This window comes from Lemur catta, chromosome 17, assembly GCF_020740605.2.
Source record: "Lemur catta isolate mLemCat1 chromosome 17, mLemCat1.pri, whole genome shotgun sequence".
Lineage (NCBI taxonomy): Eukaryota > Metazoa > Chordata > Mammalia > Primates > Lemuridae > Lemur > Lemur catta.
This window is the reverse complement of record NC_059144.1, coordinates 9,843,872-9,859,964: the sequence shown is the minus strand read 5'-3', so window position 1 is coordinate 9,859,964 and position 16,093 is coordinate 9,843,872. Positions and strand designations below refer to the sequence as shown.

General features: G+C 38.8%; 1 protein-coding gene across 1 annotated transcript in view; it reads left to right on the top strand.

Moving 5' to 3' along the window:
- Nucleotides 1–16,093, top strand: part of DZANK1 (double zinc ribbon and ankyrin repeat domains 1) — a 77,226-nt gene that overhangs the window by 21,294 nt on the left and 39,839 nt on the right. The window contains exons 8-10 of the mRNA XM_045528183.1: nt 1,441–1,558; nt 6,566–6,679; nt 13,287–13,379. Coding sequence (XP_045384139.1) covers nt 1,441–1,558; nt 6,566–6,679; nt 13,287–13,379 — 325 coding nt within the window. The remainder of the gene's footprint in view (nt 1–1,440; nt 1,559–6,565; nt 6,680–13,286; nt 13,380–16,093) is intronic.

Here is a 16,093-nt window from a genome sequence, read left to right as displayed (position 1 = left end):
AGAAATCTACTTGTTCTGATGTTAATGTTGCCACTCCTGATTTCTTTTGATTAGTGTTTATATCATGTGTGTATGTGTTTATATGTTTATATATTAATATACATAAAATATAAAATAATGCACATATATTTCTGTGCCTTAACCTTCATAAAGTTGGTTTCTTGTATGCATATAGTTAGGTCTTGCTTTTAAAAAATCATATCTGACAAGCTCTGCATTCTAATTGGGGTTTTTAGAGTATATGTATTCTAACTGATGCCCCATTATTACATATGAATTTTTTTACTTTGCCTGGTGTGAGCATGAACTTCCCAGCCCTGTGTGAGGCCTAAGGATGTTTCCTTTGCTCCCCTTTGGAGTTTATTTTCTGGCCTTGCATAGTTTCTTCCAGCACATGCACTGATCAGTAGTACCCATTTGAAGATTTGAGGGTGACCCTCTGCAAAGTTCTGAAGCTGTCTCTGCAGCTCTTTTTTGGTGTTCTGTCCTAAAAACTCTAGTTGCTTTGACCTCAGACTCCTCTATGCCCTCAATTTATATAAGAGGAATGAGATAGGTTACTCCATGGATTGTTGAGTAACATTTAGTGAGCTTTGGGCATAGAAAGTAGGAAACTGTTTTTGTCCTGGTGGGTGGGCCCAGGCAGGAGACATGGTGAAATCTTGGTAACATGGTACAGTGAGCAAGGACTGAGTAGGATAAAGAGTGTAGGAAGTGAGCTCAACCATCAAGGCTGCTAATTGTCAGGAGGCCGTGGTGATTGGTGTAGTTGACCAGGCAATCCAGTACACAGTATCTGAGCATCAAAGTTACTGGGGAGCAGTTCATATCAATAGCTGGCAGGATCATGGCCCAACCTGCTTGGAAAGGCATGGCAGCAGCAGTGTATACACAGGGCAGCCTAATTCCAAGAATCCTTTCACTTTGGCTGACAGCTGGCATCCAGTTGGATGGGTGGGGGCTAAATGATGGATTCAGTTGCCCAAGAAATGGGGCAGATGATGCTGGAGCAGGGCCTTGAGACTCCAACCAGATAAGCAAAGAGACAGGCAGGGCTGGACCCACAGTGAGCCTCCAGAGTGCCAGGCAAGAAAGAAGATCTGTCTCTTAGACTGGGCTCAATTGCAGGAAGTCAGAAAAGTGCAATGTAAACATTAGTGGAATTCCCAGGGCTCACCCTCACACGTAGCCACAATCAGGAAGTATGATGGGTCAGGCCTATAGGAAGAGGACTCCAGGGATTCCAGCTGTGAGGCTATTTTGTAATAAAATGACTTAAGGAAGTATGTCTTATCTTGAACTTGTTCCATAGCCATTGAAAGTGGTCTGCTTTTGTTTTGTCTTTAAAACTGTTTGAATGCTTTTAAATTTTCACCAGGCTTGTTAATGTCATCATTAATCAGCAATGTCATGGCCAATTGGAAACCTATTTTGTTGTAGGTGTGCCTGTTGCCTTGCCTCTCGTCCATCTGATCCCTTTGCTCGCTTCTGTCAAGAATGTGGCTCTCCTGTCCCGCCCATATTTGGCTGTCGTCTCCCACCTCCGGAAGCAGCTCAGGTGAGCGGCAGAATTATTAAAAATATCTGATCTGATCTTTATTCGCAGCAGTGCCTGGTACACATGAACCACACACATATTAATAAATACTTGTTGAAAGAATCACTGGCAGATTAAACTCTTATTATCCAGACTCCTACTTAAGAATGGAAAAACTTATTTGCAATGTTATGTCTTTTATGTGGCCTTGCAGATGCACAGGCTCCGAAAGAGGTTGAAATTGTGTTGTTGCAATGAGGCATGCATAGATAAATAAATGTTTACTATCTGTTTGATATCTTTGCTCATAACCTGGGCATAATAAGGAAGTATATTCTAGAAATCATAAGTGGAGAGAAGTACTAATTACTTTATATATCTGTATATCCATAAGATGTATCATTCTGTCCAAAGAAGCTATAGATTGATCATTATTTTTAAATTTAAAAGCTTTGGCTGAAACAATTTATTCTGCAACACCCAGCATCATGTAGAGGAGAGAATTCAAAGACTTAGGAAAACAGGAATGTTGGAGTGGGTTTATTATGTGTGTCCTGTAGGCCCCTATATTTTACAAAAAGGCCCAGAAAGACACTCCCTTCACTAAGATATTGAAGAATACCTAAGTGAGAGTTGTACCTGCATCCAGGTACAACTTTAAAAAGTTCCGTGGCTGCTTTCCTTTGTAGGCCAGATATGATCACAAGGGATGCTGCTATTTAGATGGGTTCCCTGATCTCAGTGGGGCTAACAGGATTCCAGAGTGGCAGAGGTCAAGTGGCAGCATGTAACTACCAAAGACAAGGACAGCAGTGACATTTGAGTAAGCAGAATCTGATGATGATGTTCCTAGGAATGAAATAAGCAGCCTACTAGTATATTTCTTGGTCTATATAATTGAAAAACACTATGTCTTATAGTAAAAAACTGACTTAAGTTACTACATTGGAGCATCCAAGTTTCTCACTGAGTCTCCAGACAATAAGCCAGTTTGCAAACCTGGAGTACCTTGGTTGAAGGGGAGATATGTACTAGCTTTGCAAGTTCCTATCATAAATCTTCCTTTCCCAAAAGGATGTGTTGCTTTCAATAGAGTGTGCATTGGGAAAAGGAAATGCCTAAACCTTTGGGGGATTGTTAGATACTGGCTATGAATTCATACTAATTCTTGGAGATCTGAAACACCACTATGGTCCACCACAAAAAGTTGGGACTTCAGGTGCTCAGGTGATAGAGGGAGTATGACCTCAAGTCTGACTTGTAGTTTTTGCTTCATATATTTTGGGTGTTTGTTTTCATGCTTGTGCTATGCACTGAATGTTTGTTCCCACCCAAATTCATATATTGAAATCCTAAACCCCAAGGTGATGATATTAGGAGGTGGGGCCTTTAGGAGGTAAGTAGGTCTTGATGGGCCCCTTATGAATGGGACTAATGCCCTCTACCATGTGAGGGCACAGCTAGGAGGCACCATTTATGAAGCAGAGAACAAATTCTCACTAGACACCAAATTTGCTGGCACCCTGATGTTGGACTTTACAGCCTTCAAAACTAAGAAATAAATGTCTGTTTTTATAAGCCACCCAGTTTATGATATTTTGTTATATTAATAGCAGCCTGAACAGACTAAGACAATTCATATAAGTTTATAATTGCTGTATCTTCCTAATGTATCGGCTATTTTATCATAAAAATGTCTTCCCTTTCACTCTAGTAATATTTCTTATCTTAAAGTTCTTTATTTTCTGATATTAATATTTATGTAGCCACTCCAGTTCTCTTATGGTTACTGTTTGTGTCGTATATCTTTTTCTATAGTTTTACGTTCAACCTATTTGTGTCTTTGAATCTAAGGTGTGTTTCTAGTAGACAGCATATAGTTGGGTTTTGCTTTTTTATCCATTCTGACAATCTTTGCCTTTTGAGTGTGGTGTTTAGTCTGTTACCATTAAATGTCATTATCGATGTGGTTGGATTTATATATGCCATTTTTTTTTTTTTTTGAGGCAGAGTCTCACTCTGTTGCCCGGGCTAGAGTGAGTGCCGTGGCGTCAGCCTAGCTCACAGCAACCTCAAACTCCTGGGTTCAAGCAATCCTCAGACTCCCGAGTAGCTGGGACTACAGGCATGTGCCACCATGCCGGCTAATTTTTTCTATATATATTTTTAGCTGTCCAGATCATTTCTTTCTATTTTTAGTAGAGACGGGGGTCTGCTCTTGCTCAGGCTGGTCTCGAACTCCTGACCTTGAGCAATCCTCCCGCCTCGGCCTTCCAGAGTGCTAGGATTACAGGCGTGAGCCACTGCTCCCGGCCTACATATGCCATTTTGCTGTTCGTTTTCTATTTGTATCGTGTCTTTTTGTTCCTCTTTTCCTCCTTTACTGCTTTCTTCGTGTTAAATAATTTTTAGTGTGTCGTTTAAATTCCTTTGTTGATTTTTTGTACTATTTTTAAAGTTACCTGGTGCTCTAGACATTGCAATATGGACCTTAATTTATCACAGTCTATTTCAGAATAATTTAACTTAATTCTACTAAAATACAGAAATTTTGCTCTAGTAGATCTCCGTTTCCTCTTCCTTTATCTTTTATGTAATACATATTACTTGTATATTTATATATATGTAGTAATTTTAGGTATTATGTAGCTATATGTGTTTTAAATGGAAAAATGCAGTGTTATACAATCTTATGTCATTTAAAGGCAATGCAAAAAACTGTCTATGGAGTCCTTTATATTTACCCACATGTTTATGATACCTTGTCTTTTCATTTCTTCCTGTGAACTCAGATGATCATTTCCTTTAAACCTGAAGGATTTCCGTTGGTATTTCTTGTAAGACATGTCTGCTAGCAATTTCTGTATGTCTTTGGTTCTCTGAGAATGTTTATTTTACCTTCAGTTTTGAAGGCTAGGTTTGCTGTATATATAATTCTTATTCAGTCTTTGAATATGTCATTCTACTGCCTTCTGCTCTCTATTGCTTTTGTTTGATGTATGTGATAAGTAGTTTTTTTTTATCTTGCTACTATAAAGATTTTGTCTTTGACATTCAGTAGTTGGATTATAATGTGTCTAAGTGTGGATCTCTTTATATTTATCCTTCTTGGGCTTGATTGAGCTTATTGGATCTGTAGATTAATGTTTTTTTTTTCCAATGTGGGATGTTTTTGGCTATTATTTCTTCAAGTTCTTTTTCTGCCTCTTTCTCTCTCTCCCATTACACATATGTTGCTATGCTTGATGTTGCCCCACATGTCCTTGACGGTCTGTTATTTTCCTCAATCTTTTTTCTCTCTGTTCTTCAGATTGGATAATTTGTATCAAACTATATTCCAGTTCACTGATTCTTCTTTCACCTCCAATCTGCTGTTGTGTCCCTCTGGTGGTTTTTTTCATTTCATTTATTTTACTTTGGAACTCCGAGTTTTGATTTAGTTTTTATTTTATAATTTCTACCTCTTTATTGAGATTCTCTATTCATCAGATCATTATCATCTTTTCTTTAATGTTTTAAACATAATTTCCTTTAGTTCATCAACATTTTTTATAATAGCAGCTTTGAAATCTTTGTCTGCTAAATCCAACATCTGAGGACACTCAGACAATTTCTGTTACCTATTTTTTCTGAGTATGAGCCACACTTTCTAGGTTTTGCATGTATAGTATTTTTTTCTTGAATATTGGACATTTTAGGTCACATATTATAGCAACTCTGGATTCTGACTTTTTCCCTGTGAATTGTTTTGTTTACTTGTGTTAAATCTTTAATGTCTTTCTCCCTTGCAATGTGTGGCCATTGGTGTCAAGGGTTTTTCTTTTGGGTTTTTTTTTTCTTATTTTTATATTTAAGCCTGGAGTCACCTCTGGTTCTGCATATCTTAGTGTTCAACTGAAGATTGGCCAGAAATTGTGCTTAAATACCTTGAGCCAGTAAGGCTTCCATTTACTGCTGATGGATCTGTGTATAGGCTGTGTAGAACATTCAAACATCAGGCTGTTTTCAAGTCCACCCCAGCTTTTACTCTGTGTTGAGCTCTGTTGCATCTCCATGTGCATTCTCCATCAGCCAGGGATGTGGGTGGCTTGTGCCCACTCTGGTTTATACTGTGCATGTGCATAGCCTTCAGTCAGCTAAAGGATATGGTGGAGAGCTCATCAGGCCTCTGTAGTTGAATTACCTTCTGAAACTCCATGTTAGATCCTCAGCCAGTTTGCAGGTCCATTGATTACTCTAAACAGATCCATAATCTCAGGCTAATAGAGTTGCTGGTCCTCCCTGTTTGCTTGCCACTGAGATCGTCACCTTAAAAACACTTCAAATCAAGTCAGCCTTGTCCACCAGCAGCCATAATACTGCTGATTTTCACAGCCTGCCCTGCCCTGTTGGAGCTACCCCACAGATAGAACTAGGGGGAGCAGCCCCAGGCAAGAAACACACAGACTTACAGTGTTCTTTTCTTTTCTTTTTCAATTTTCTATAGCTGTATTTTTTGTTTCTTCCTAGTCAACTCACAAGAAATGTAGTGTTCTTTTCTGAAGTGCAGTGATTTTCAGGAACTTTTCAGTTTGTTGTCTGTCCTTGGTTGACTTTCAGAGTGCTGAAATGGTTGATTTTTTACAACTTTATCTCACTTTATAATTGCTTTTCAGGAAGAGGATTTATCGACCTACTCATTAACTCATGCTATTATATAAGTTAATTTCCCATGTTTTTTTTTTTTTTAAATACCTTTCTTTTCTACATTACACACGTTTTTTACTCTAATTAGGAATAAAATAATAAAAGTAATTATTTTTTATTTTATTTTTTATTATTTTAAATTGACACATATTAATTGTACACATTTATGGGATACATAGTGATATTTGACCACTATGAAATCAGATTATTAAGCATATCCATCATAAAGGTAATTATTTTAAAAGTTGTTTTACAAAAGCAAATTAAACCTTATATACTAAGATGTACTCATACCTTTGGTTTCTGCATTCCAAGACAAACCTGGCCTTTTCTTTTATGCAGAGGGGCTTATGTACAGAATGTGGAAGCATGGTTCCTATGAACACTACCATCTGTGTGGTGTGTGAGGCCCCTCTTGCTCTTCAGCTGCAGCCACCGCCCAGCTTCCGCTTGAAGGTAATGAAATGTGATTGTGTAGAAAATGAATGAAATACATAGAAAGTAATGTTTGAACAATTATATGCCCTTCTTCAGCTGGTGGAATGGGGTAACAATGAATAAACTAATATGCAAGGGCAAAATCCATTCTAATTTTTGGAAAGGTAAAGAGTTTAACTTGCTGATTGGATCTATAATGTTAAAAGAGATATGTAGTAATGTATTCCATGAACGTGGATTTGGAGGACAAATTGCACTACAGCTAACTTAGACAATTTTTTACTTCATACATTTAAACGTCAATAATTGACTTATAATCTTATTCTTAAAGTGGCTTCATGCTTTTTGTTTGCTTTATTTGACTATGGGTCCCTGTTATGTAGAAAAAGTGATTAGAACTAGTCACATAGAAGAAAAAGTTACATATAATCACAACATTCAAAAAACTTTGCTAGACAAATGATATCATACTGTGAAAAAATTTTTGTTAGAATCATTGAACATACAACTGTATCTTTTCTCCATTTTTTCAATTTACAGCCCCACTTACCTCCTTTAATCCCAAGTAAAGGTCACTAGAGGACAAAATAGATTTAATAGAGGGAATCTGGGTGATAAAAAAATTCCAGAAATTTTGAAGAACTGGCTGGTCCAAAGTCAGCTATATGAAAATTTACTAAGCTTTTTGTTAGATGAATATTTTCAATCTTGAGAAACTTTAAAAGCTACCACAGGAAGCCACCATACAGCCCTAGAAACCTGTCTCCAGACTTTTTATATATGAGAGAAAGAAATCAACTTTTATCTTATTTAATCCACTGTTATTTTGGGTGTTCTGTTAATCACAGAACAACCTATTCTTATTGATACATCTACTCAGGGTACTTGAAGATAATATTACTCCAAACTCTTTGGACTATTTAAAACTGGAGGAAAACGGGTGAGTGTCATTTCATCTTTGGTATTTGAAATATAGAGTTCTTTCCATTTTGTGGGAAGAAAGAGAGATGGAAAGGTATTAGTAAGTAGTTTTTCCCTTCCTTTGTTGTAAATCGTATATTGAGGATGTAAGCACAAGATTTCTTTAGTGATTAGTGGAATTAAATCCAGGAGTGGTCTCTTTATCAAAGGGCAATTTTTATGAGCAAGAGAGATGGTCACTTGCAATTTATTTCTGTTCTATTGGTGGGCCAAAGTTAGAACATATGCCTTATACTGAGGAAACCAACTAAGAATTCAAAGATGAAATTTAGAAAGTCAAGCCTGCTTAATTTCTGATGTTGCATTTTCAAAGGGAATTATGGCTTTTGAAATTATTGGGTAAAACTTCATATGAGCGAAATACTCCTGAAATTTGGTACAACTTTGATAAAGAGCTCTCTCAAACATGTATTTTTCCACGATCATAGGAAATAATGACTTGGGGTGTCACTTTTACTATTTTCTCCAGAAGTGAGAATCTCATGATCATTTCTATTAGAACTATGTTTGTCCCTAGTGTTTTATTTGTTTTGGCATAGGATTTTTATGATTTACTAAAAGATATATTTATAAGATATAAGTATGTATCTTATACTATTGATAATTAAGAACTGAATTGTGTCTCTTTCACCAAAACATTTGAATCACTATTCTCCTTTTTTGCTTGGAAACTTAACCACATGCACAGTATATTCTGTACCCTAAGAATTTCTTGGAAGAAGTCTAAACTCCCAGCAATGCCAGGATGGCACAAGGAGTGGTGTGAACCTGAGAAGGTCTCTGGATACCTGCTTTAGGGTCCCTCAGGGCAAGGGCTCTGAGAAAAGAGTGAAGTCTCTAGGCCAGGCCTCCAGTGGTCACATGGCACTTGGGCCTTGCCCCAGGCAGTTGGCATTCCTTACCATGGGGTAGCCCTGAACTTTCCTTTAGGTTCACCCAGTTTCTCTGGGTTCTGCCTTACACTTCTACTGTGAGCCCTCAGGTGCTGAGGGGCTTGAATTTTCAAAGATGTCTTTTGACTTGATTTTTCCCCATCATGCTGCTTCCTGGACTACTCTGTAGGGCTCTCCACACTGCATTCCCCAGGCCCTGACCCCTATACTCACCTTCTCCTGCCTGGATCCAGTGACCTGGGCCCCTGCTTGTCATGGCCATGCTGGTTGTGGTGGTGATGATAGTGGGGTACAGAGGATAAATTCATTAACTCTGTCAGGGACCAGGGTCAGGGTTGGCTTTGAAGAACAGGTGGCATCTGAACAGATACTGGGGGAGGCACAAGCATTTGCATGATGAAGAAAGAAAGTGGCTCATGTTTATGCATTTGTGGGGGGGTCAATGGGGAGAGAGGATGTTCCAGGCAGACAGACAGACTGGAAACTGCAGAGTGTGCTTCAAAGCTTTGCAAGCCGGTTGGTTTTGCTGAGCTACAACAATGCTGGGGTGCTGTGGGTTGTGGGAGATGCCACCTTCTCTACTGGACTTAGTAGCTCGGATTTTTCCTTGTGGGTCCTGAAGTGTTGAAAGCAGGGACAGGTTTTAATTAGACTTGATCTGTAGGGAGACTTTTATCATGTGACCTCTGTTCCTAGAGGGAAATACCTAATTTTTATGTTGGACGATTGGTATTGCTGCTTCTACTCACAGAAGGACAACTATTTGGGAACCCTGGCCTAACAATCTTCATTTCAGTGCTTTTCCCAGATGTTATAAGGGCGACAAGTTTTTAGATAACATTCTTACCCAGACAGTCACCTCTGAGCTCAGTGGGAATACCCCTATAAGCTACTCAGGGAAGCCAGTAAGCCTCACATCCCTCAAGGCAGCACCATGCCTGTTGACGGGTCCCTCCCCTTTCTGTATCTGTTTCCATCTCATTCCTCATAGAGCAAAAACAGCATCTGCCCTCTTCCTGCCACTCAACTGCTGTTGCAGTCTTGTCTTGTGTGGATTTAAAGGCTTTGTCAACTCTGAGGAGTTTTGCTCTATCAGATGTTTTTTTACTGCCTGGAGTAAAAGATAAAGTAGTAGACATGTTTCCTTTTAACCTCTGGCAAAGGTACCTATTTCAGAATAAGAGAGGATTTTACAATTTAATTCTTAAATTAATACCTATTTTTTTATAACAAGTGAAATAATCCAAAAATATACAAAAATGTACATAATTTCTCCACCTCCACTTCTATCCCCACCCCTGCCAAAATAACTAATGTTAGCATCTTAGAGAGTATTCTTCTATGTATTTTTCTAGGTTTACAAAAACATATGTATTCACACATTTAGATTTGGTTTGGTTTTTTTTTTTTTTTTTTTTGAGACAGAGTCTCACTTTGTTGCCTGGGCTAGAGTGAGTGCCGTGGCGTCAGCCTAGCTCACAGCAACCTCAAACTCCTGGGCTCAAGCGATCCTACTGCCTCAGCCTCCCGAGTAGCTGGGACTACAGGCATGGACCACCATGCCCGGCTAATTTTTTCTAAATATATTTTTAGTTGTCCGTATAATTTCTTTTTTTTTTTTTTTTTTTTGAGACAGAGTCTCACTTTTGTTGCCCGGGCTAGAGTGAGTGCCGTGGCATCAGCCTAGCTCACAGCAACCTCAGACTCCTGGGCTTAAGCGATCCTACTGCCTCAGCCTCCCGAGTAGCTGGGACTACAGGCATGAGCCACCATGCCCGGCTAATTTTTTTTTTTTTGTATATATATTTTTAGTTGGCCAGATAATTTCTTTCTATTTTTTTTTTTAGTAGAGACGGGGTCTCACTCTTGCTCAGGCTGGTCTCGAACTCCTGACCTCGAGCGATCCACCCGCCTCGGCCTCCCAGAGCTAGGATTACAGGCGTGAGCCACCGCGCCCGGCCAATTTCTTTCTATTTTTAGTAGAGACAGGGTCTCGCTCAGGCTGGTCTCGAACTCCTGACCTCGAGCGATCCACCTGCCTCGGCCTGCCAGAGGGCTAGGATTACAGGTTATGAGCCACCGCGCCAGGCTGGTTTGGTTTGTTTTTTAAACAAAAATGGAATCATGATTTACACATTTCCCTGCAACTTGTTTATTTCATGTAACAAATGTATTCATTGGCCATTTCCTGAAGTTCACTTATCTTAGCATCCCCTTTAACCATAAGATACTAACTCTCCTTTAGCAAAACGAGATACTTCCGTTTCCTTTGGGCTTTAACTAGCAACATGTAGCATACCTCTAGGACTTTAGTCTTATTTGGGGTTCCTAGAATCTGTGTGGCTTAGGAATGGGATCCTGTTTAAGTCATTATTCTGAAAAGATCTGATGACTCACAGTTACCTCCTATGAGACCCAGAGTCTCACACAGGGATTTGGGGCTAAGGCCAGTGTGACAGCTCCACATCAAGTAGAACTTTAGCTTAGTGCCTTACACGATCAATTTTGAGATAAACTTTGCAGTGACGTACTAATTTGTTTCTAACATTCTTCCTTGTTTATTTTGCCAATTAAAGCTTATCATTTGGGAGTTTGAATATTGTTCTTCCAACTACTTTATGAGGGAAAGTTTTATCTCAGTGACTAAGTTGGGTCCATTAAATTACTTAGAACCATTCAAGTAGATAATATGCTGCAAATGCTGTGGATGAGGTGGCAAATGAGGGTATTGACCTTTTTTTAAAGTTGTAGTCATAGGTGTTTAGCATCCTTGTTAATGCCTTCTGATGGTGGCCACAATCTCAAATCATCCCTACAAACATCTGTGAATTTATGAATGTAGTAAGTTTTGATATAAAATGATTACTGACTGTGGGTTGTGGTCACTGCTCTAGAAGGAAATGAGCTAAGGCTTGGTGTCAAAAGCTTCCACAAAAACCGTAGAAAAATGTGTTGACCAAGAAAACTGTTTGGTGGACCTGATGCAGTAAGGTAGACCACCACAGATTCTTAGTAGTATCTCAGAAGACGGAAAACAGGGAAAGGTATTCATAGGACGTTACTGCTGGAGTTGGGTAATTTTTTTTTTGAAGAGTTTTTTGTAAGATTGAACCCTAATGTAAACTATAGACTGTGGGTTATAACGGTATGGCAGTGTAGGTTCATAGATTGTGACGAATGCACTAATCTAATGTGGGGTGTCAATGGTGAGGGAGACTGGTGGGGAGACAGGATATATGGGAACCTTCTGTAATTTCCACTCAACTGTTCTGTGAACCTAAAACTGGTCTAACAATATAAAGTTTATTAACTAAAATTTAAAAATAATAGAGGGTTTTGCAAAGCATGGCTGGGATTGGCAAAGTTTGGATTAGGCAGAATTACGACATACAGTTTTAGATTGTGAGCCCTGCAAGGTGAGGGTCTTGGAGGAAGCTGTTGAACTTTATAAGTAAACAATTTTAGTTGGGTTCTAGTGTTCTCTTAGAGGAAATATTTCCTGCAGCATACTATGAGATTATTTTTGTTTGATCTCAGTATTTTTTAACACAAGGATAGGAAATTTGTCTCACTTCTCAATGGGTTTTACCAGAACTTTTCTGAGGCAATATCTTCAGGAAAGTTGCAACCCTAAATTTCACAGAAAAATGCTGGCAATTTGCAGATTATGCTATGGCAACTTTTAAGTAACTGAAGAGTGTTGGCCCCAGGGAGTACCAGGAACCACTGAGAGCAAGACTGTGTTTCTCTGCTGCTTTGAATAGCAGTCAGTCCACCTCTGCCCTTTAGAGTTGTCTAGATTGGCCACTGTGGTTTCCTGAGTTGGCTCAGGTTCCTATGAAGACTTGGGAGTCTTCTACTAACAATGGAGTTTAACCAGACTTTGAAAGATTGGGATTTCATAAAGCTGCCTAGTGGTATTGGAAATAAAACTGCAGAAGTTAGGCTTTCTTTTACTTTATCATCCTCTTTACCAGTAGTGGTTTCAGAACATACTATGTTACTTTCAGGACACCTAGAAACCACAGTCTGGGAATAGAAATGAACCCTGAGCATCAGTGATTATTGGCAATTGGAAAAGATAGTATCCTGAGAATACAGAATGGTCCAGTGACTAAACAGATGTTAGCAAGCCTCTGCTAGCTGAATTCTAGTTAGACTATTTTAACAATTTTTTTTTTTCCTGTGTTGCAACTTAACCTCAGAGTCCTGACTCAGAAAATTGCACTTAAACCATTCCCTTTCTAAGGCAGCCTTTCCACTCCTTCCATTTCAAAGTGAGAAACTATAGAGCAAACCTAAGTTCATATTTAACAAAAAGCCCTATAGGGTAACTTCCCGACCCCGGAACCAGATTACTTATAAACACAGATGATCTTTTGCTGGTCTTTCTGTTTACTGTTTAAGCCATGAAATGGAGAGCGTATTACTGACTATCCCATTTTCCACATTGGAAACAAACAAACAAAAATCTTACACATAATCAGTGTAAATTTTTCAGTTTGCTTTCCCAAGACCAAATGAATACTCTTTTCAGTGTGTTTGTTTGTTTGGGGTTTTGTTTCTTTTAAAACTCCATTAATTTGTCTGACGCTATTTATGTTGTAGTAATTCCTAAACCAATCCAATATTCAGGGCCTGGGTATTATAATGGGGTCTGTAGCTGGCTGATTGATGGAAAATACTGCTTGATGATTTGTTTGCACAGTTGTTTGTTCAGAGGAACACATTTCTTTTTCTCTGTTGTCAAGGAGAGGATAATCTGCAGGGTTTGTGGCACGTTTAATTTTGCTGAGCTGAGATACTGTGTTAACTGTGAAGAGACTCTGCCTTCATCACATGAGGTAAGTTGACTGTATATGACAATCCTATGTTTAGTGGCTGCTAAATGTTCAGTGTTGATAAAGAGTAGAGAAATATAATCTACAGTGAGAGGAGAGAGACCAAGAAAAGCTTCTCATGGTAAACTGAAAGCATCATATCCATATGTGGAGAGGACTTTATATATTTATCAATACAAACAGAAGGATTCAAATAAAATGAAAATTTCCTGCAGTTTTATTTAATGAGTTTGCGTGGGAGGCTGGGAGTAGCATGTGGGAAAGTGAACCCATTCACGTTTCATTTACAGGCAGATATGTCTTTGTTGACTATATATGCATCTGCTTTTTGAAATTTAAAACATTGTAGCTACCCATTTCTCAGGTTTCTTGTCAGCCTATTTTGAGTGTTGGAATGAAGAAATAGAAGTATATGCAATTTAAATACAGTGAATGGGTTCTGTTCAGATAACCTATTTTATGTTTATAAAATATTTCTGAAGAAATTTTTTTTTTTTTTTTTTTGAGACAGAGTCTCGCTCTGTTGCCCGGGCTAGAGTGCCGTGGCGTCAGCCTAGCTCATAACAACTTCAGACTCCTGGGCTCAAGCAATCCTACTGCCTCAGCATCCCGAGTAGCTGGGACTACAGGCATGTACCGCTATGCCTGGCTAATTTTTTTCTATATATATTTTTAGCTGTCCAGATAATTTCTTTGTATTTTTAGTAGAGATGGGGTCTCACTCTTGCTCAGGCTGGTCTCGAACTCCTGACCTTGAGCAATCCTCCTGCCTCGGCCTCCCAGAGTGTTAGGATTACAGGCATGAGCCACCACACCCAGCCTGTTTTTTATTTTATTTTATTTATTATTTATTTTTTTGGAGACAGGATCTCACTCTTTTGCCCTGGCTAAAGTGCAGTGGTGTCACCATAGTTCACTGCAACCTCAAACTCCTGGGCTCAAGCAAGCTGCCTGCTTCAGCCTTCTAAGTAGCTGATACTACAGACATGCATCAACATGCCTGGCTAATTTTTCTATTTTATGTAGAGACATGGTCTTGCTCTTGCTCAGGCTGATCTTGAACTCCTGGCCTCAAGTGGTCCTCCCTTCTTGGCCTCCCAGAGTACTAGGATTATAGGTGTGAGCCACCACACTGGGCCTTGAAATTTAAAATTACTTCCAGGTGACTTGCCCTGGCCTAACAGTACTGAGAAGGTGGCATTTACTGCCAACTTAGAAGAAAAAAACTTGGTTCTTTTGGGCTATTACATATGTATTTTTTGACTTTTTGTGGGGTTTGTTGCATCTTAGAGAGATTCCTCAGAAAACTGGACAACATGTGATGATTAGCATGGTCCACATGGTTAGTATCAAATGGGAGTGTATTAGTTTCCTATGGCTGCCGAAATAGAGCACCACAAACTGCATGCCTAAAAACAACAGAAATTTATGGTTGTACAGTTCTGGAGCTGGAAGTCTAAAATCAAGCTGTTGACAGAGCCATGCTCCCTTTGAAGGTGCCAGGGAATGAACTGTTCTATGCCTCTACCTTAGTTCTGGTAGCCTCTAGCTTCCCTTGGCTTCTAGATGCATCACTCCAGTCTCTGCCTTTGCTGTCACACGACGTTCTCCGTGTGTCTCTGTGTGTGTGTGTGTCTGCCTCTGTGTCCGGATTTCCCTTTTTTATAAAGATACCAGTCACACAGGATTAGGGCCCACCCTAATGACCACATTGTGACTTGATTACCTCTGTAAAACCCTTTCCCCAAATAAGATGACTTTTGAGATACTGGGGGTTAGGACTTCAACACATCTTTTTCTGAGGAGATACAATTCAACCCTAACAGGGGAGTTGGATAAGATATCTTTTAAGGATGTGTTTAATCTCTGACTATCTTAAGAGTAGTTGATTTGAAGGAACTCTTTTTGTTCCCAGATTTATTGATATATATTTTACATGGAATAAAATTAACTTAATTGTACAGTTTGATGAATCATGGTAATTATGTAGTCATTTTATCCACCACCACAATGAAGATACTATATCCATTTAACCTAAAAAGTTTTCTCAATCTTCTTTATAGATGAGCCACTCCGCTGAATCACTAGACCCAGAAAATACTGATCTTTTTTGACACTATGATTTTGCCTTTTATAGATGTAGTTTTTTGGTGTTTTATTTTCTTCACTTAGCAGAATGTTTTTGAGGTTCATTCACGTTACTGCATTTATTAATATTTTTCATTTTGATTATTGAGTAGTATTCCTCAGTATGGATATTCTACTATTGATTGATTCATTCATGGGTACTTGTGCTGTTTCCATTTTCAGAATATTATGAATAATCCTGCATTCACATATAAGTCTTCGTGTGGACATAATTTGTATTTCTTTTGGGTAAATACCTAGGAATAGGATTGCTTGGTCTTGTATAATTTCATGTTTAATTTTATGAGACACTGACATACTATTCTCTAAGATGGCTGTACCATTTTGCATTCCTACCAGCAATATATGAAGGTCTCAGTTTCTCTACATGGTCCTCAGATACTGGGTATTATTCAGCGATTTAATCATGATATTCCCTTTTTACCATTTTAATGTCTCTAGGATCTGTAGTGATATCATCCCCTCTTTCATGCCGATATTTGTATATGTGTGTTTTCTCTCTCTTTCTTGTTTTCTTGCTCTCTGTCTAGTTAGAGACTTGTAAGTTTTGTTGGTCTTTTCAAAGAACC